At 43.6% G+C, this 21,640-nt stretch overlaps 1 protein-coding gene across 1 annotated transcript; it reads left to right on the top strand.

Annotated features, from left to right (window-relative positions):
* The first annotated feature begins 264 nt into the window (after nucleotides 1-264).
* On the top strand, nucleotides 265-20,568 carry LOC115096111 (chymotrypsinogen 2-like). The gene is made up of 7 exons (XM_029610637.1): nucleotides 265-348; nucleotides 8,474-8,577; nucleotides 9,416-9,495; nucleotides 13,801-13,879; nucleotides 17,249-17,429; nucleotides 18,244-18,377; nucleotides 20,351-20,568. The coding sequence occupies exons 1-7, from the start codon at nucleotides 297-299 to the stop codon at nucleotides 20,510-20,512; spliced, it is 792 nt and encodes a 263-aa protein (XP_029466497.1). The 5' UTR covers nucleotides 265-296; the 3' UTR covers nucleotides 20,513-20,568.
* Nucleotides 20,569-21,640: the final 1,072 nt, after the last annotated feature.

Genomic DNA, 21,640 nt, shown 5'->3' with positions numbered 1-21,640 from the left:
TTTTAAGTCCATAAGGTTAAAGTTAAAAGAGATTACTGCATATGCTGTCAGAAACCTCACTCCAAAAGCACTAGTCCAGCTGCTATTCCCTGAACTACTGCAATGAGGCTTATCTGCAATGAGGCGTATCTGCAACGAGGCGTATCTCCTTATCTTCCCAAGGTCTCCTGATAACGTGCAAGCACCTGCTCATGTTCCTTTCCATTAAGGCTTCTAAGTTTAGAGCTCCATTGTGACTGGTTTTTCCAAGGTATAAAAAGACTGTGGAGTTCTGGGTAAGATGGACGTGAATCACAATGGCTTTCCTCTGGCTCCTGTCTTGCCTTGCCGTCATTAGCACCGCATATGGTAAGTGATACCTAGGCTTGTTCCATATGGACTTCTCTGGTAAGGTGTAGCCCATAATAAGTGCCACCTATATACATTTGATAGGGATGATTCTCATTTGATTATATTTTCAGGTAATGCATTTATGCTACAGTAGATGATTTTTTTTTTTTTTAGGAAAAGGTTTTGTTTTCAGGGTAACAGAGAACGCAAGTCAAGCTAATTCTTAGGTCAAATATATACCTGGGAACTCTCTGGGTTTGACCTGGAGTCACCGGGTCCAGAAATACTCCATGTTTCTGGGAGAGTTCCCAGGCCCAAGATCCATGTTTCAGGGCCCAAGATACTGGATCCTCTGCTCCAGCTGTTGCTGCTTCAACAGCAGCACCGGCAGCAGCAGCATAGGCAGGGGTCACAGTTGAGGGGCAGGCAAGAAGCATTTCCCTCTAGATTCCGCATCCTCCTGTGGTGAATCAGTTTTCAACTGAGGTACTAAGCGATGAGTTGTGGAAGGAGGTGGGAGCATAGCGGAGGGTATCATGCCCTGTCCTTTCCCAGTCACTCTTGTCCTACCTGGTGATACACATTAGCAATAGAGGAGAGAGTCAAGAGATCAGCGGGAGAGATCACTAGGGGAAAAGAAGTACTGAGGAAAGAATCAGAGTGTAGGAGCATGAGAAGGGGAGAGAGACATAGAGGAAAAGGGAAAGAGAGCATAAAGGATGAGAGTGCAAAAGGGGAAGGGGAAGAAAGAGTGAAAGGGATTTGTGGGGAAGAGAGCAAATAGGGCAAGAGACTGGATTTAGGCACTTCTGGTGCTTTCACACCCCCATCGTAAGGGTCTGATACAGGGAAGCAGAGGGCTGTTCTCAGCTGAATGAGATTCAGCAGAGTTGGAAGGCGGCAAATCTTAGCTAGCCTGCTGCCCCTAAATGTTTGCCACCCTAGGCACAGGCACAAGGGGTGCCTATTGACAAATCTAGCGCTGAAGACTGGAGAAATTGTGAAGAGAGAGCAGAAAGAGGGTAAGGAAGTGAAGAATTAAGTGGGAGTGGGGGGATGTAGTAGGGAGGAAAAAAATCTGAGAGAACAAGAAGTTATTCAGCCTTTTCTGGTGCACACGGCTGGTAAAATGAGAAATTGCTGTGTAGGAAACAACGCACCTTTCCTGTAGGTAGATGCCACCAACAAGGTCTCTTCCTGTTACCTTCTATTTACCATATTGGTGGCAGTTAACTGTGTGAAAGGTGCATTAGCATATACATACTGATTCCAGATGCTATTATTTATTTCTTTATTGACATTTGATATGCCACAGATTACAACATAATTAATTTAATAGACAATACAATTTGAGTTAGTAATACATTTACAGGTGAATTTTCAAAGGAATTGCGTGCGTAAATGTAGCATACAATCATAGCAATTTCCAAAAGTCATTTACGTGCATAAAGTGCACTTACACAAGCAAATCCTATGGACAATTCAATGGCATATATTGTAGCAATTTTCAAAAGCCCACTTACATGTGTAAACCCCAGCTTTACACCTGTAAATGCTTTTGAAAATCAGGCCCAAAGTGTGAGATTCATAGCTGGCAACTTAGCAGTAGGCCTAGTAATAGGAATCTAGCAGTTGGTAACCAGTCGAGCTTATTTAAGTAGTTAGACTGATGGACAGAAGGTTTCTGCTGGGAAGACTTAGCTTAAAAGCCATACTTTAACTTTTATCCTGAAGGTGAGATACTTGTACTTAAGCCAAGGGGTTAGCAGTAGCATGTTCAAGACTTTTGCTGTGTAACAGATGAAGACCTGAAATCTGATGCAGGATAGTCTGGCAGAGGCCAGATATGGAGTGGAAAGAAAGGACAATTGGGAGGATCAGAATTCGCTTGTGGGGCCTGTTTTTCATGCATTTGAAGATGAAGCAGAGTTTTTTTTTTACTTTATTCTGCTTTCAATTGGGAGCCAGTGAGGTTGGTGTAGTATAGGTCTAATGTGGTCTGCTGCTTTAACTCCTATCCAAATTCTCTTGGCTGTACTGTGTAAGAGCTGGGGTATTTCATACTGCATTGTGAGAACCTGTTCAATAAGAAATTGCAGGAGTCTATTCTGCTGGTGATTAGTGTGTGGATCACTGTGGCCAGATTGTGTTTATCAAGGTAGTTGCATAGTTGGCAGATATGGCGCAGAAGCATGAATGAGGTTTTTTATCACCTTGGAGAATTGTGATTCTATGTTGAGGTTTTGACTGAGTAGAACCCCTAGGCTTTGTACTGATACCTTGGGAAATAACGGGGTATTTAATAGATAAGGTATAGATTGTAAAAGATGACCTTGGTGGCTGATCTAGAGGAGTTCAGATTTGGAGGGGTTAATTTGAGTTTGTGGTTGCTATGCCATTGAGCTACTGCTGTAAGACATTTATAGAGATTTGCAACTGGGGAAGTTTGGTCAGACACAATTTTGACACAGAATTGAATATCATCAGCAAAAAGATGGCACTTAATGTTGAAGGCTGAATGAGGTTACAAATCAGGTGGATGTAATTGATGAAAAGGACTGGGGAGAGGATTGTTCCTTGGGAACATCACATGTGAGAACTCTGGATTTGGAGGGTTTGTAGACCCAAGTGACATTGCATTCTGCTCAACAGAAAAGATTCAAAGCAATTAAGGGCAGTCTCTTCAATGCCGATGTCTCTTAAGTATTGATTCAGGAGATAGTGATCAATCATGTCAAAGGTGACGAAGAGACCTATTAGGATGAGGAGGGAGTCACCGCCTTGATTGGTATGTAAGTGGATACTATTGGAAATGGCCACTAGAACAGATTCAGATCCTTGGCCTTTCCTGAAGTCATATTGGTGATAGTATAGGATGTTTCTACTAGCCTGAACAAGAAAGGAAGGCTGGAGACTAGGCAGTTTTCCATTATTTTTTTTTTGTTTGATCAAAGTTTCTTCAGGATAGTTTTGATAATTTCTTTTTTGAATGAGTAGGGAAAGGTGCCTTGAATTAGGGTGGTATTTATAATAGTTACTAGCCAGGGGGCTAGGTCTTGTTTCAGGCTGTAGGTGAATCTGGGGGGGAATAGGATCTAGTGAGCTTCTAGACTGGCTGATTTTTTTACAGTATCTTTGCTATCTCTTGTGGATTGACTATTCTGAAGTCAGCTAATAAGAGCTGATTGTCCAAGGTTTGGAGGGGATTAGTGACTTTTTTGGGGTGATCTAGGGCTAAGATGGGTGAGGAGAAGTAGAATGGTGATGGTGAGGAGAAGTAGAATGGTGTCTATGGAACATCTAATATTTTGGAATTTTCTATGAAGAATTAGGCAAAGTCTTAAACTGAATGGTCCTCTATAGTGGTAGAAGGTGATTGAGGTTCAAGTTTGGAGAGTATCTGCAAAAGTTTGAAGAGTTTGCTCGGATGGTTCATGGCTAGTTCGAGTTGTTTGGTGATATGGTCTTTTTTTGTTCGTCGGATGGCTGCTTTATATTTTTTGGAATGTTTTTTGTAGAGTTGAAAGTTGGTATCCGTTTTTTGTTTTTACCAAGCCTGTTCGAGTTGCCAGCATTGTTGTTTGAGGAACAGAAGACCTTTATGGAACTAAGGAGAATTTCCGAAGATTTTGGTGGGGTTAGGCAGGAGTGCAAGAGTCTCAATGGCTGAAGAGAATATCTTATTTCATTGCTGAATTAGTAAGTCAGGCGGGTTTGAAGTGTTAAATGAACACCTCAACATACCAGCAACTATTAAGTTTTTACTGGTAACTGAGGATAAGTTTCTGGAGGGAGGTTTGGGTGTGTGGGTAATGGAATTTGATGGAAATTAATATGGTGGCCTGGATCAGTTTCTGGTCAGACCTAGAGATGGGGGCCACTGATATTGTATTGGGATCTAACTTAATGTCAGAAGAATGAAAAATTATGTCAAGTAAGCGCCAATATTTGTGAGTGAGAAACTTTGATTAGTTGGGTAAGGCCAAGACCATGTTGCACTGGAAGTTTGAGCATAGTCCTTTAAGGGGGCCTCTGCATGTTAATTGATGTCTTTTAGAACCAACAGGTTGTGGGAGGTGGTAGCAATGTTGCATATGAACTCAAATAATTTAAGGAAGGAGTCAGATTGGTTCTCTCTAGAGGATGATAGTTAAGAATGAGTTTTAGGACTTCATTGCCTTGAAATTTAATTACTAGGCAGACAGATATGCCTATTTGTTTCTAGATAATGAGATCCAGATTCACTATATCTTTAAAGATAATTGCAGCACTTCCTTTTTGTCCCATGAGACAGGGTGTATAGAGAATTAGGTACCCAGGTAGTTATAGTTGAGTGAGAGAGATGGTGTTGCCTTTTTCTATCCAGATCTCCTTAAGGCATAGTATATGTAGCTTAAGTTCTTCAATAAAGTGCAGTTGCTGTTTGCGGAACCAAGTTGTAGGGAAGGAGGGACGGTTTGTTTGGATTAGGTGGAAGTCACGGGTCGTAATGAGATAGGATGAAGAAGTCTTGAACGGATTAATGTGGGTGGTTGATGATATTTCCTCCCCCAAATCACCTGTACAGATAGGGTGTACTTGCTGAAGTACATTGTGATTGTCTAATTTGTTGTCAATATTGCCTTGCTCTTTATAAGAACTGGAGAGAGAGGCATTTTTTCCCTTTCTTTTCTTCTTCTCTTTCTCCCTCTAGAAGGAGATAGAGTAACCATGAGGAGCAAATAAGAGGACAGTAGATTAATTGATTTTTATGGTTGCAGGGCCAGTGATTCCTTTCGGCAAACTAGGCCAGACTTTTGGGGGCAGCAAAACCCCACCCACCTAGAGAAGCGCTGTGCCAGAGCCAGTACCACCAAAGAAGGGAGCACTGTGCTGGAGCCACTGCTGCTGGTAGGAGGGAGCACTGTGCTGGAGCCACTGCTGCTGGTAGGAGGGAGCAGTGTGCTGGAGATAAGTTGGGGGATGGGATGAATGATCAAAGGTTCGCCTATGGTGAAAATACTCTTGCACCTGTTGAGTTCGGGGTGTTTAGTGTGCCCTTGGGCCTCCGCCCGACCCCAGACGCATCCAGGACCGAACCGAGGGTTGATGGCATGCTCCAGCATGGCTGACAGACTGACCCTCCACCAGGCCTGCAAGCTCCCAAGGCCAACAACATGTTGATGTTGGAATGTGAATAGTCCTCCAACCATTCCAAGCCTTTTCGGACCTGCCGCTAGGATCGGCATGGAGCAGCAGGCCTGGCCTGAGGTTGAGGGCAGACGGAGGCCTTGACACGTAGACAGGACTATGATTGATGCGACGGCATCACAGACGAGACTTGGGTAGATGCAACGGCATCACAGACAAAGACACTTGGGTTGATGCAACGGCATCACAGACTAAGACACTAATTTGATGCAATGGCATCACAGGCAACACTTGTGTTGATGCAATGGCATCCCAGACGAAGACACTAGTTTGAAGCAATGGCATCACAGGTGAGACTTGGAACTTGGTAACAACTGGGAGGAAGGACATTGGCACTGTCTCTCAGGGCGCCCTATTCAGCCCACCCGCGGGATTGAGTCGCGGACCACCCTGTCCCACTGCGCGCCCTACACAGCCCTAGGAGGCTGGTCACAGACCATGAGGAGAGCGGGACAAGCGCAGGGAAGACCCAGGCAAGGAGGAACTCCAATGATGAAGCCGATGTCATCCGAAGATCCACCTATGGCTGGCGGGAACAGAAGCTAAGGAGCACAGGGACAAATCCCACCAGCAGGCCATTCTCGGGCACAACATCATCCGAGAAGCTCAGCTCTACAGGAACGGAAGGCTCCGGAGCACCAAACAAAGATGCAGGGAAGAACATCCGGACAGGCAGGCACATCAGGACGTGGAAGATCATGACGGAACATCAGAACATGGAAGATCATGACGGAACATCAGGACATGGACAGGGACCTCAGGCAAGACATCAAAACACGAAGACATGGTACGACGGCAGATGAGATGAGGAGCTCCACGAAGAACAGAAGACCTTACAAGGCTCTGGCAGGCAAGAGCCTCCAGAGAGAAGTCACTCCGATGCAAGGCCCAGACAGACTGACGGAGCAGCCCTTTATAGGGCTGAAGCAGGAAGTCCACTCCCTAGATGGGGCCAGCTCACTTCCTGTGTCTGGCTCTTTAAATCTTACAGAGAGACGCGCGCCGGCGCCTAAGGAGCAGCAGAAGAGCTGTGCAGGACCGCAGACAGCAGCTTGCACTGACGTCAGACGCCAAAGAAGCAGAGCAGGGCCTGAGGAGCAGGCCCGATGTCAGCAGTGGCTCCGGCCGCTGCAGGAAGCCCCAGGGGCGGCACCAGCCGCCACTCTGGCCCGAGGATGCAGCCTTTGCGCCACAAAGATGACAGTGGTGTTGGCGGTGGTCCCGGCCGTGCTGAAGAGCTGTAAAGTCCGCGACTCCTGCTGCGGTGAAGACGAGGCTAGATGGACGGCCTCTGGGCCGCAGAGAGGAGACAAATCCACGGCTCCGGCCGTGAAGGAATGCCGACTTCGGCGGAAGGCAGCATGGGGTGAGTGAGTCTGCTCGTGGGAGAACCCGTGGGCAGCAGTTCATAATAGCACCAGCCCTGCCTGGTTGCAGAAAGGTCCGATTCATGAGGCTAGTATGAAAAGTGAGATAAGCAATATGGCTGTTAGATGGGATCTGGTTGGAGTGTGAGAGAGAGACTGGAAGGGAATTCAGGGTGTGACCATAAATCTAAGAAATCCCCAAGATCAGGATAATATGAATGGTAGGGTTATTTACAATAGATGAAGGGAAAGGGAAAGGAGCTTAAAGCTTGATTCAAGGTTGCACCTGAAGGGGGCGCATAAAGGGGCATGCTCGTTGGTGTGGTCCTTGGGCATCGGACTTACCAGCAGGAGGGCCCACCTATTGTCAGCCCTTATGATCCCTCCCCTTGTAGTGATGCGGGCAGGGCTAGGGTAGCCCTGTTCCCATGATGAGAAACCAGCGATTCAAGTGGTCACAGGGGAAGGAGGGAGCCCTTGGGAGTATGGATACATACCTGAGACTGCTGAGTGAATTCTCTCCTTCCCCTTTCTCCACTAAGTCTGCTAATATCAGGGTAAAGATACCAGGTAAGCAAAAATATGAAAATATGCCTTATTTATACCCTTGTGAATATCATGAAAACCAGATATCTTTAGGGGCCAGAAGGCAAGGAGTTGAGAATCACTGTTACACATGCAAGTCTTGATCTAACCATTCCTCACGCACACAATCCAGTCATTGAACCTTGTACAGTACAGTACAGTACCATGTACTCTGATCCAATGCCACACGCTAATTTATTTATTCCCCGCTGCTAAATTTTACTTGATCGGGCTCTTTCCTCCCAGTTATTAGACTCGCCATTAACTATGGAATATGTTTATCATTAGTTTATTTGTTAATTGTTCTTAATTGGTTCTTAACTTATTCTTAATTGATATTTTTTATGTACACCTGAATTCTTATTGACTGTAAAGCTTGTTGCTGATTTATTGTTTATTGTAAACCGAGGTGATGTTATTAACGTGCCGCGGTATATAAAAAAAAAATCACGAAATAAATAAATAAATAAATACATACATACATGTCTAGTAGCCTTGGGTGATTCTAATTCTCAATTACAAAGAGCTGAGATTCTAGTGGAAATAACTAGGTTTAGTTTCAGTGGCTGATTATTCTCCAGAGTGGCCATAACAAAGACATTTGGAGGACAATATTCCAAGGTATTTAGCCAGATTAGGTTGCTCTGGCTATAACTGTCCCTTTCATAGTGGCTAATAGTACTTGCGACCTTTCACACCAAGCGCACTTTTAGCACTGTATTTAATTTATGAGAGAAAAAACAGATCTGAAAATGTACATGCACTGTTTTCACCCTACTCAACCATCGAAAGAAATAACAGATGCAAAGTGTGCATGCCATTTATACGCTCCAGCTTGTACCTGCAACTAGGTGGACTACTGAAAACTGCCCCTTTATATTTGCATTTAGGGATTTAAGACCCTGTTTCTGATGTCTGAATCTATTCTTTTCTTGCAATGATACCATCACTGAACCTCCTTCATACAGCCCCCACTAATTCCTCTCATATTCTACTGCTAGGCTGCGGTACCCCTGCCATACAACCTGTGGTTTCTGGTTATGCCAGAATTGTAAACGGTGAAGATGCTGTTCCTGGCTCCTGGCCCTGGCAGGTTTCTCTGCAGGTGAGTAATCTTTCAGCTTTTCCTCTTTTTCTCTCTTTTTTTTTTTTTCCCGCAAATATGTCCTGAAAAAAAAAAAATCTGAAACATAACTTAAAAAAAAATATTCTGGCTGTCTTCAGCCTTGTGATGGACGATCTGCATCGGACTTCCATTTGATTTACAGCTCCTGGAACTGCCAGTGATATCCATTTCTTGCAGCAAAATGTGACGTTCAGTCAGAGAGCAACTCTGGTAGTTGCTTTTGACAGAACTGCAATCACGCTCTTTTACCCACAGAAAAGTAGATATGTGAGCGGCATACATGTGTGTGTGTGTGTGTGTGTGTGTGTATGTGTGTGTGTATGTGTGTGTATGTGTGTGTGTGTCTATGTATGTGTGTGTCTGTGTCTGTGTGTGTGTGTATGTGTGTATGTGTGTGTGTCTGTGTATGTGTGTGTGTGTGTATGTGTATGTGTGTCTGTGTATGTGTCTGTGTATGTGTGTGTGCGTGTGTGTCTGTGTATGTGTCTGTGTATGTGTGTGCACGTGTGTGTGTATGTGTCTGTGTATGTGTGTGCGTGTGTGTATGTGTCTGTGTGCGTGTGTGTATGTGTCTGTGTATGTGTGTGTGTGTGTCTGTGTATGTGTGTGTGTGTGTGTGTGTGTGTGTGTGTGTGTGCAGATAGGCACCTCTGTACATTTCTCGGCATGCTGTCATGCACAATATATGAATATGTGCCTTTTCATGTTTCTGTCTTATGTGTGTCTCTGCTTCTGTTGGTGTGAGACAGGAGGGGGGAGAAGATCATTTTTTTCAAAAGGAATGACTTGTTCTTTCCCTTTTCTTTTTTAATTTCAGGATAACACTGGCTTCCACTTCTGTGGCGGCTCCCTGATAAATGAATATTGGGTCGTCACAGCTGCCCACTGTAGTGTCAGGTATGGGGGATATATCCTCTCCATCTAAAGTATGGTGCATCCTGTGATTATTTTCATATCAAAGCATCAGCCAATCAGAAGCTTGTATCAGCTTAGCACTGACTCTCAGAACCTGTTGGCTCCATAAGTCTTATATGAGTTACTGATATCATATTTGACCATTGAAGGCAGAAATAGAAACCTTCCCCACTTTTCTTCTCCTATTTTACACCTACAATTAATAACATATTAATCAGAGTGCTATAGGACCTTCCTACTCTCAAATGCCTTAATTTGTCATTGGGAATACTCAATTTTTTTGCCTGGCATAAAATGTTTCTCTTATACCATAAATAATATTTCAACAACAGGTAGTAACTTAAGTCCCTGAAAAGAAGAATATAAGTTAATTAATTAACTTCATAGCAAATATTAAGAACAATTTTCTTGTACTTTGGGGTAATTTGGTAACAGCCTGAATAAGAGAGTCAGCAGATATGCGCATAGGTTACACCGGTTTTCAAAAAAAGCATGCGCGAGGATGTTCGCTTTGAAAATTATTCCACCAAAAACTAGCCACACACAATTCCACCTGCTAGTTCCTGCACAGGAAATTTCCAGGAACATTTAGATGCATACTTTTGAAAATCCCAAAATTTGCATGTAAGTCCAAACCATTCACCACGTCCACCACGGAAAAGGCCTCCACTCAGTTTGGGGAAATGTTCACATATACAGCACACACCCGCATAAGTTTATCTGCATACTGGGCACAAAATTTTATAATACGCCATTTCCATGGTTAAAGCATCATTTTACTTGTGAAAATGCCTTTGAAAATTGCGCTCCCTAGTCCCAGTATTTCTTTCCCTCTTTTAAAAAACATTCAGCAATGTATTTATTTCTACATTTATATTCTACAATATCCAAATTCTATGTGGAGAACAATTTAAGCATTCATTTAAAAAAGAAAAATCACACAAATGACAAAATGAGAGAAACATGAGCCACTACCACTCAACAATCAAATAAATGGTGACCGCTAGTGCCTCAACCAACTGCTAATGGGAAAAAGTATAGCAACTCCTGTTGTTCAGGACTCAAGTGCTCCTGACAAAAACATGTCATCTTCTACAGCTATAAAACCAGAGCAAGCAAGTAGGTTTTTTAGCTATTTTTTTTTAAAGATGGATAAATTCGACTCAGGTGTAAACCCTCTCAGGTGAATTTTAAAAGCCCTATGCGCGCCAAAGCCGGGAGAAACGCACTTGACTCTGACATGCGCAGGCCACGTGAATTTTAAAAGGCCATATCTCCCGGCACACGGATAAAAAAGGTTGGCGAAAAATGGGTAGGGCGTGGGCTGGGCAGAGCATGGGCGGGCTGGGTCTGTAGCATGAATCCAGCGCGTAAGTGTTAATGCGCACAAGCGCGCGCCGGGCTCCCCTACTGCGTAACTTTACTTCTGCTATGGACAGTGTGAAAGTCATGCAACAAAATAAAATGCACTAGTTAGCGGGGTTTAAAGGGTTGGGGGTAATAGGGTGAAAGGGAGGCGAGTTAGCTAGGGGGTTTAGGAAGTCCTCTCCTTTACTGGGGCGATTTGGGAAAAAGGCCAATTACGTTGTCGCGTGTACCTACTAAAGTTCGCCGCACTTAAGAGCTCGAGACAGCATTCGCGTGCATACACACACAGCAATATAAAATCATGCACGCGTGTACACGTGGATGGCCGATTTTATAACACACGTACAAATATGTGCGTATACGCCTGTATGTTATAAAATCGGTGCGTCTATGTCCATGCGCGGGTCTTACATTTTACTTCTTAGGAAGTAAATTTCATAGAGTAGGCCCTGCAATAGAAAAGTTCCTATCACGAGTATCTGCAAAATGAGCTGCTCTGACTGAGGTAACATCTAAAAGATTTCTTCCAGAAAGAATGAAGAGACTGCAAAGGCCTGTAGATGTTTAGTAAGCTGCTAATGCAGGCCAGTGCATTGCTACTTAATGCTGAGTGAATCAATGCGAGACTTTTAAATTTAATATGAGCCTAGACTGGTAGAGAAACCAGAAAAGGAGAAATATGATCCCTTATTTTACTGCCAGTTAACTTCCTAGTTGCCGCATCCTGCACAATCTGCAATGCTTTTACAGTAGCCAAGAGAAGACCAAGATATACCGAGTTGGCATAATCCAGATAAGAAATAACCAGTGCACGCATAACAGACCTGGAATCTTCAAACGGCAAAAAAGGTTTAAGCTGCTTAACAAACACAACTTTATAAAAATATTCTTTATGACCTTTTTAACCTGGGGACGCATAGAGAGGGTGGAATAAAAAATGATCGGTACTCCAAAAACCATCATAAAAATAAGTTTGTGGAAGTAGGTGGTTCAATATTGGCAATATTCAGGACCAGCTTATTGTCAGTAAGCCATTCCTTAATTGACTGCAAACAAAAGGATACTCTAGCAAACGCCTCATGAAAGGTTGTAGAGCGAGATAGAGATGCAAAAAGTTGGATATCATCTGCATAGAGGCGGCACCCGGTGTCTAGATTTGCCAGCAATTTACAAAGAGGGGACATGCAGATGTTAAATAGCAGAGCAGAAAGGGCAGAGCCTTGTGACACACCAGTATCATGAGGGATCAAAGAAAACACCGATGCACCCATTGCCACACATCACGTGTGATTTGATAGGTATGAGGAGAACCATTGTAAAACAGTAGTAGAGTCGCTGAAACTGCTTAGATAAAATAAAAAGGATCTTTTGATCGAGAGTGTCAAGCACAGAGGAAATGTCCAGTAAAGCCAGAACAAAATCTATCACCTGTGTCAAAACTCCTACAGAGGACATCTAAGCTGGATAACAGGAGAACTTCTCTACTGTGTGAAGGATGAAAGGCAAACTGAAACTGCTCCACGATATGGTGGTTATCTAAAAGGTTCTGGAGCTGTTTCAGTGCCACCTTCTTAGTAAGCTAAAAAAGGAAGCAAAAAGATTGGATAGTAATATTTATGAATCGAAGGCTCCAGTGAAGATTTCTTAAGAAGAGAACACATGATGGTTTGTTTCAACAAGGCGGGCAACAACCCCTCTGACAATGAGTGGTTAATCAAATTGTCAACGAGCTGGGAAACTTCCTTGGCACTCAGGCACATCAGCTCCAGGTGGGCAAAGTTCAGGAGATTGGCAGCAGGACAGTTCCACCATTTCTTTCCCTATGGAAACAATAACCTCCCCCTTTCTCGGCCTACTCCGCCTCGGACCAGCGAGAGTAAGCTCTACCGGGAACTTTAGCCCCATAGTTCACCGGCCCTCCCCTGTAGCAGCCTCCCCCCCCAACTACACGAGGCTCACCCCCCCCCCCCCCAACGCCAATTCCCCACCACATTCCAAAATAACATGGGCTCGGGTTTTCCGCACTGCGACAACGTAACATCCACAAAGAGCTCCCCCATCCAACGTTATAACCAAGGGCGGGCGGCAGGGACAACAATTCGAGCGCCTAGTCCTTGTTCTGCCTTTCAAAATCTGCAGGCAGCTCTGTCCTATGTCACAACCCCACCAGCAATGATGGCCTTCCTTTCAAATATCGGCTCCTAACCGCCAATCCCCCTCCCCCCTTCCTAACCCCTATTTTCCCGCCTCCCTCCCTCCCCCTGTGCTAACGATCCTCCCCTCCCCCCCCGGGGCCTGCCTACATCGCGCGCTTATTCCCATGTTATGATCGCGGTGCAGGACGAGCCTGCACTGCTACTCTTTTCTTCTTATAAAACATTCTTCTTGTAAAAATCTTTACACAGCTCCCACAAGCTCTTTTCTATGTAAGCAAGTCTTGGTATAAGAGCACTCCGCTTATCAGAACACCTTTCCACAGTTACAGAACATCCCTCAGTGCTGTGTTTGGTGTTTGCATACAACCTCGGATATGTATTATGTATAATTTCAGTGATGCAGGTGTAGTAAAGGGGGTTCTCAGCCCCATCCTCGGAGCACCCCTGGCCAGTCAGGTTTTCAGGACATCCTGCAATGAATATCCCTGACATAGATTTGCATGCAACGGAGGCAGTGCCTGCAGACCTACCTCATGCATATTCAGTGTGGATATCCTGAAAACATGACTGGCCAGGCGTGTCCCAAGGACTGGCCTGAGAATCACTACTAATGTAGTGTATAACTTGAATAAGTCGTACAGTAGGAGACATCGTTTCTGTTATGCTATCTGGTATATAATTTGAGTAAATCATACATCTAACACTTGTGTGGTTTAAAACCTCAGTAATTTCTTTTGTTCCTTTGCTTTCCCTATGTACACAGCACCGCTCACCGTGTAATTCTAGGGGAATATGACAAAGCCTCTCCTGATGCGAATGTTCAGGTCAAAACCATTGCCAAGGTAACAGTTGCGGGGATCTCCTACTGAGACTGTATAAAACCTCCCATGTTTGGCATATTGTGCTGTTTATTAGCCTCAGTTTTAATAGGAGCAGAGGCTTATCAGCTGCTAAAATGCCTGTGTGTGTTTTGGTTTGTGTTTTTATGTGTGTGTGTGGCCCCCTTACAACTTTGGAATCACTGGACTGCATCTCTTAAATGATGAGGTCCATGTGCAGAATTATGTGCACTCTAGAGTTTTACTGTGCACTTGTAACCCCTGTGATAGCTGAACCCAGATAGTAATTCCACAGGCCGTATTTCAATTTACTACCTTAAGCTGTTCACTTTCAGATGGTTAAAGATATTATTGCAGGGTTCCTTGAGCGGAGGGAAAGATTACTTTCAAGACCCTTGCATTGCAATCCTTAATTCACAGTTCTTGTATACAGCACCGATAAGCACTAAGGTCACTTTGGAGCAAAACAGCACACTGGAAGCTGACCTTGCTTTCCTACAATACTTTTACCGATATAGTGAGAAATGATGAAAATGTTCTTTATAGCAGTTTATTTCAATAGCGATGTTACAAGTACATTAAATAAACTTGTGATTTCTTTCAATCTTGTTTAAGAGTTTAGATCAGTGGTTCCCAACCCTGTCCTGGGGACCTTCTAGCCAGTCGGATTTTCAGGATATCCACAATGAATATGCATGAGAGAAATTTTGCACAGTAAAGACTCAGTGCATGCAAATTTTCTCTCATGCATATTCATTGTGGGTATCCTGAAAACCTGACTGGCTGGAAGGTCCCCAGGACAGGGTTGGGAACCACTGGTTTAGCTGGTAAAGCCAATTGATATAGTCTTTAAATTGATCATTTCTTCTCTTCCACGGGTACAGGACAAGTTGATTTATTCTCTTCCATTTTAAATGCAGTGTCAAAGATGGACTTCAAGTTACAGAGTCATTTACCTCCTACATCCTCCACGCTATCTTCTCACACTCTTTAGTCTCCTGAATGACACAAGTTCTTCTCCTCCTCTCTCTTTCAGTATCAAGATGATACCTGTAGCTCCTCTTCTCCAAATCTCTAGTAGATGTTCCTAAGCCCTATTGTGGGTCCATTCTAACTCCTTTTCTCCTCGCTATCCTTCTCCTTGGATCTTGGTGATCTCAGGTTTCTTTTATGTTAAGGGAACCTCTCCCATTAGGTGGTAGAGCAGAAAGTACATTAATTTGAGTCCCTAGTTAATGAGTACTCCAAACTTAAATGAATCAATTAAAAAATATAAAAGGATTAGGAGGGTAGAAGGAAACTCCCATCCAAATGCTCCATGGCGGCAACAGCTCAATATAACCAATTAAAGGATAGCCAAGACATGCTGCCCCTACAAAAGAAAGTAGGGAATCCACATGGTAAGATGGTGGTCTGTTTACATACCAGAGGGATTTACCCATTACATTCTTTCAAATGGGGGAGCTTTACACCCACAAAATTACTATTATGTCTCTCCCCACAATAATGGTATCTTCTGACTGAATTCTAGTAGGATTCCTATACACTATCTTGCTACTGGACTTCTATGCAAATAAGCACTGTAGCAAAATAGCATACATAGTTTTGCTATGGACTTTATTGCAAAGGCTTTAACCAAATCTCATTGAGATGTAGCTAAATTTTGTGTGAAATTGTGTTTATGAAGCGATTTTCATGAGTGGTTTAACCATGTGTTCAAAGTTAATGAGCTGCTTTCATAATTTTGCATTCCTGCTTCTGACTCATTAGCTATGAATTTGCATGAAATTCCAAAACGTTAAGCTCCATGTTCTAAATAGCTATTTGCAAGGATGATTGTTAATTTTGTTCAGCTTGAACACGTACTATTTGCCCTTTAGCATAATTCGATGCTCCTTAATACATCAGGCTTTGTGTGGAGCTAGGTCTTTGGGGGGATGTCTGACATTTCTGCTTTTTTAGAGTTGGTGAATGTGTTGGGGGGGGGGGCATAAGAAAAGCATGTGGTTTGTATCTCTGTGTGTGTGTCTGCCCCCTACCTTCTAACTTTGAAATGAATGAACGTAGCTCTACCAAACCTTGTGTGGGGGTGCGTCCTTGGTGGGGGGAGAGGGCATAATCATTTTCAAAGTTAGCGAGTAAATTGGGGGGGGGGGGGGATCACAGGAGGGGGCAAAGTTGGCACGTTTCCAAACGAAATGCATGGGGAGGGGCGGAGGTTGAACTGAGGTTATACTTTCTTCTCTGGTGGTTGGAAATCACAATTAGTCTGCCGCTGATACCAATATGTTTTTGGTCAGTACCAACAGGATAAGCAATAGCCAAGAAGATGCTCATGTGAACCTGAGTCTCTGTTCTCACTTTTCTTTTTCATTCCTTCTCATTGTTTTCCACCTAACCCCCATCATGTTTATTAAGTGGTCGGGCAAATATTAACATATATTGTAACATAAACCTGTCTGCTTACACTTTTGATCAGTAATGTCCAACATATAGCTCTTAATCTTTCATTTTTATGAAGAGAGCCACTGATAACCAGTTTTTTTTAATCCAGTTCTGGTTTGCTAAAACCTTCCTTGATATGAATAGCTGTATCAGGAATCTTATGATGGAGCTGTGGAGTAAGATTGGAAACACAGCATTCTCCGTAGTGAAAGGTGACTCCACCTGGATCTTAAGAGCCGAACATAGAACACTGCCATTGGGGATGTTACTGGTCCAACACTCCCATTGCTGGTTTCAGGAACTGCTCAGGTTATGACAGCGAGCATATATTGTAATAATGAAAGCGGTTTATTAGCCTAGTACAATTTATATGTTGGTCTTTAATCTGAGACCTTCAGCAGATGACTGAAACATTGGTTTTAAACAGTTAATAAACCACTGATTTATTATTATTATTATTATATTGTGTGCTTGATTTCAGAATTGGTTTACCTTACTGAGCTTTGAGTAAACTTTCCTGGAGTGTCCATTATATATTTCTCTATTTTTATCCTTACAAGTGGTATGCATTTTTATTTTTATGAAACTATAAGAAACCAGAAATATTTGGCTAAACAATCCACATTCAGCCCCCAAAAATAACCACAAAACAAAAACAAGCGGGCATGCATAAAATGTTTTTGATACATTCCCCCTTGTTTTTGTTTTATGAAACTATGACAGATGCACGCTAAACTCCCATTGCCCAAAACCCTGCCCTGCAAATGCCAACCCAGAGTCAGCAGGCAAATATTTAAACAGCAGTTTCAAATGATTACATGGACCCCCAGAGACAGATTGCTTTCAGTGTTTTTCTAGCATTGTTGCTTTTTTACTCAAGTGATGTGAACTGGGCTGGGATTTAATTTATGCTCTGCTCTCATTTAGGTTTTCAAACACCCCAACTACAGTCCCTTCACCATCCGAAACGATATCATTCTAGTGAAACTCTCCTCCCCCGCCATTCTGAACTCTCACGTCTCCCCAGTGTGCCTGGCATCCAGTGCTGACATCTTCAGTGGGGGCTTGAGGTGTGTCACAACTGGCTGGGGCTTGACTCAGTCCACCGGTAAGAGACTTCCTGCTTCTGACTAAATCTTACAGATCTGTGATATACTGGGACAGGGACAATGAAACGGCTCTCCCCTCAAGTATTTTTTTTTTTGCTAAATTCGGAAGCATCCAAAAAAATATGCACAACAATATTTGGGAGAGGAAGGGATTCTCGAAATACAATTATTTGTGTTTGGAGCTGAGAAGGAGGTCAAGTTTGCCTCATCTCGCTGCACTTCCCTAAATCAGATATTATTTGACTAGCAAGGAATATGATGGGGGTCATTTTCAAAAAGATGTATGAGCAGAAACCTTAGAAATGTTATACCTGCTCTCGAGAAGCGTGCGTGTGGATCCACACGCACAAAGTTATACCTGCTCTCGGGAAGCGTGCATGTGGATCCACACGCACAAAGTTATACCTGCTCTTGGGAAGCGTGCGTGTGGATCCACACGCACAAAGTTATACCTGTTTCAATTTTCAAAAGCCTGTAACGCCTTTGAAAATTACCTCCATAGTTGGCAAGACATCACACAACTCAGTCAGCTGCAAAAAAAAAGTTTTTCTTTCCAAATGGAGCCCTTTGGCAGCGGGAAATCTGTTTCCCTTGCATGAGGGATTCCTTGTTGACTTAATCAAAATGAGCAAATGCTAGCAAGATAAACTCAGTTGGCAATTAAGGATAGCATGTCAGTGAACTGTTCTCGGTGAGCCCCGAGGCATCAACTCACTTAGGAGACCTGGGATTCCCTGGGGTCCGCATGCGATAGAATTCAGTGTGGCCAGTGTCTCCGTCCAATGAAATCATCATTCTCTCCTTGGTGTTCAGACAAGGAAACCCCAAATATACTGCAGCAGGTGTCTCTGCCCCTCCTGACGAACACTGATTGCAAGAGATACTGGGGGAATAAGATCGCCGACGTCATGATCTGCGCTGGAGCTGCTGGAGCTTCCTCCTGCATGGTAGGCTGTCTGTTGACCCGTGGTCTTTATTTTCAGCATTTGTGTGGCGCCCTTCACCAGGGCCCGGCATGGGAAACTGAACACGAGAGTGGCAGCCTTACGTAAGAGTTGAAAATAGAATAATTGAGAGATGGTTCCAGCAGAAGGTATGCTTGCACAACCGAAACATTAAGGGTAGGACATTTTCAAAAGAGTGCCCTCCAGAAGAGTCACGGCATCCAGAATGGGTAGGACTAATTTGCTCCAAAATGCAGGGGGCAAGGACAGCAAAAGCAAGGAAGTGAAAAGGAAGTTGCCTTGAGTCGAGGACAGAAAGAAGAGTTTGGGTTTTAGAAAGGAGGCTACAGAAAGCTCAAGTTATATATGTGGATAGGACTGCAGCAAGTAATGAGAGCAGAGTGTAGCGACCCAGAGTGTAGCGACCCTTCTTGGTGTTTGGGTAATTGCCAGGCTCTTGTGGCCTGGTTTTGGCCTCTGTTGGAAACAGGATGCTGGGCTTGATGGACCCTTGGTCTGACCCAGCATGGCAATTTCTTATGTTCTTATATTTCTTATGGTCAATAAATCCTGGGCCATAAGTGCCACTGCCAGACGGGCACCGAGGTTCTGATGGTCCTGCAGCCCAAAGGAGGAAATCAGGAAGGGAGGAGCTGGATTAGGGAGCAGAGTAGCTCTTTTTGTTTTATTTTGCTCTGTACACTCTGAATTCTCCCCCTCTCCTCCTGCTTCCTGCAAGACGGAGGGGAGGGGCTAGAATAGGGAGCAGAGCGGCTCTTTTCTTCTCAGTTTTGTCTGCTTCCGTTTCTGCCTCACCCAGCCCATCCCCTCTTCTCCCCTCCCCTGCAGGATTGTGTGGGAGGCGAGCAGCCGGAGCAATGAAGTAGAAGGGCCGCTCTCTGCTGAGCGAGATTCCTTGCACAAGTCCTCCATGCCTATGACTAGTGAAGGGGGGCAGTGCTGGGTCCAGGGAAGGGGAGGGAGTTGCCTGGGTAGCACTTGAGCACAGAGGGGAGAGAGCTGGGGGTCATCCCTGGAGGAGGGGAATACAAAGAGAGAATATATGCGTGAGAAAGAGTGTGGATGGGGGAAAGTGGAAGAGAAAAGGTTGATGCCACCCCCTTCTCCTAATCCACACTGAATCTCAGGGGGACCTCCACTGAAATTTCCCAGGAATGGCATTTGTAGAGAGGTGACTGAGTGGGAAATAGGAATCGGAGGGATGGTTTACTGTTTCAGACTACGTAGAAACAGCAGGCAGAGGAAATGTAGCTGGGCCTGGAGGTGCCTGCCTGGCAATGTACTTTAAATATGAGTGAGTGCTGGCCTTGCTCATGAAAATAAAAAAGAAAGAGACCGGTTTAGAAAACTAACCAGGAGAAGCGTGCGGCTGACACATGTTGGACTTGCAGCAAACGGAGAAATCTTATAGGAGACTACGTAATGGAAGTGATTAGAGAGCCAGGAATGGTGTGTGGAGGGAGGAGCCTGTGTGCAAAGGGCTTTAGTTATCCAGACCCGCAGGCCCTGTGGTAAGGTTGTTGCTGTGTGAGGCCTGAGTATCAGTACTATCGTGATATGGCGGGTTTGCTGTAAAGAATCTGCGTTTGTGTTTGGCAGTTTTGTGGTGCATCACAATGTTTCTGGTACTGAAGGGAATAAGATTTGGAACCTCATTAGTTTAATATAATGAAGAATCATATAGTTCAATAGAAGCGAAAAAGGCACAACATCATCATGGTAGACTTTAGATAGCAATACATGGATCTACTCTTTGGGATCTGCTGAGTACTTCCTAAAGATCCAGACTGGTCACTGTCAGAAACAGGATGCTGGGCTTAATGGATCATTGGACTGACCCAGTATGATACTTCTTATGTTCATGTTCACAGACCAAGCTTGGTATGGATCCTACTGTTATTGTCTCCTAGAATGACAAACTGCACTGATATTTTGATTCCTTTTTTTTTTTTCAGGGTGATTCTGGTGGCCCTCTTGTGTGCCAGAAGAATGGCGCTTGGACTCTGGTTGGAATTGTGTCCTGGGGGAGCGGCAACTGCTCCCCTACCACCCCTGGAGTATATGCCCGTGTTACATCACTCAGGGACTGGGTTGATCAGATCCTTGCAGCTAATTAATTCTAGCAGTGTATCATATTGTGAAAAAAGAATAAAAGCAAATACTGATACTATCACCGCCAAACATAAAAAAAACCCCTATGTTTGTATGACTTTAATAAAAGTTAAGGCCAATATACTGAATGGCACTGATGTTCACAAGATGATAATGCATATTAAGGGCCGAATTATCATAAGCATTTATGTGCATAAAACATGGTCTTATGCGCATAAATAGGCTTTTGAAAATTGCTCAAGAAGATGTATCTTAAAAAGTATGCATATGATGCATGTGTGCAGCAAAGAAGCATTCCAGGGGCAGGTTGGCTCAGGGATAGTATTTATATGCATACTTTCAATTTTCAAAAGTATGAGTGTAAATCTACTATGACATGTTTACATCTGATGAGGAGCAGCTGTAAATGTGTGCAAGTAGGTCATGGCGGGTTCCGTGCCTACCCCCTAATTTCAAAGCGGTCTTAGTCTGCTTTGAAAATCCAGGCTAAAGTCTGCGTGTACTTTCTACATGCAGACTTTAGCCCTAACAGTGCTGTTATAAACTTGCCCTCCCTAAGCACCATGAACGCATATTACATTGATAACATGATTTATTGGCACTTTTAACGCTAATTTAACTATTGGGAGCATCAGAGCAAAATCTACGTAAAATAGGCAATCAGCTGAATAATTATGCAAATCAGCTTATTACCTATTAATGCAAAGATAAATAATGCACACAAAAATATGTAAAGTTTAGTTCTGGCCTATTAGAGCAAGAAATGTAACTATACTTGAAGAGGTATAGTTGATTATTTTTAGCATTAATGTCAGCATTATCATGCTAAATTTAGTACGAGAAATTTAATGTAGAAGTGATTAGTACATCATTAGTATTGGTCATGAAAGCGAGACAATTAACATGCGATAACCTCCAATGTTATCGTTGCTTAGTTCATTGGACTCCAGATTTGAATGCTGATTTTTGTCCTTTAGAAAATTCTGAAAGTCCTGATGAAATATTAAAACAAAAGCTAAGGATTCCATAAAGTCACAGAGACATGTGAAATATGGTGACAACATGTTCTGTAACAATGGAACGTGTACCGCACAGTCAAACTGGCATCGTTTCAACATAGGATAAGATTGTGT

Source organism: Rhinatrema bivittatum, chromosome 7, assembly GCF_901001135.1.
Source record: "Rhinatrema bivittatum chromosome 7, aRhiBiv1.1, whole genome shotgun sequence".
NCBI classification, from domain to species: Eukaryota; Metazoa; Chordata; class Amphibia; order Gymnophiona; family Rhinatrematidae; genus Rhinatrema; species Rhinatrema bivittatum.
The sequence above is the reverse complement of the archived record's forward strand: the minus strand, read 5'-3'. Positions and strand labels throughout refer to the sequence as shown.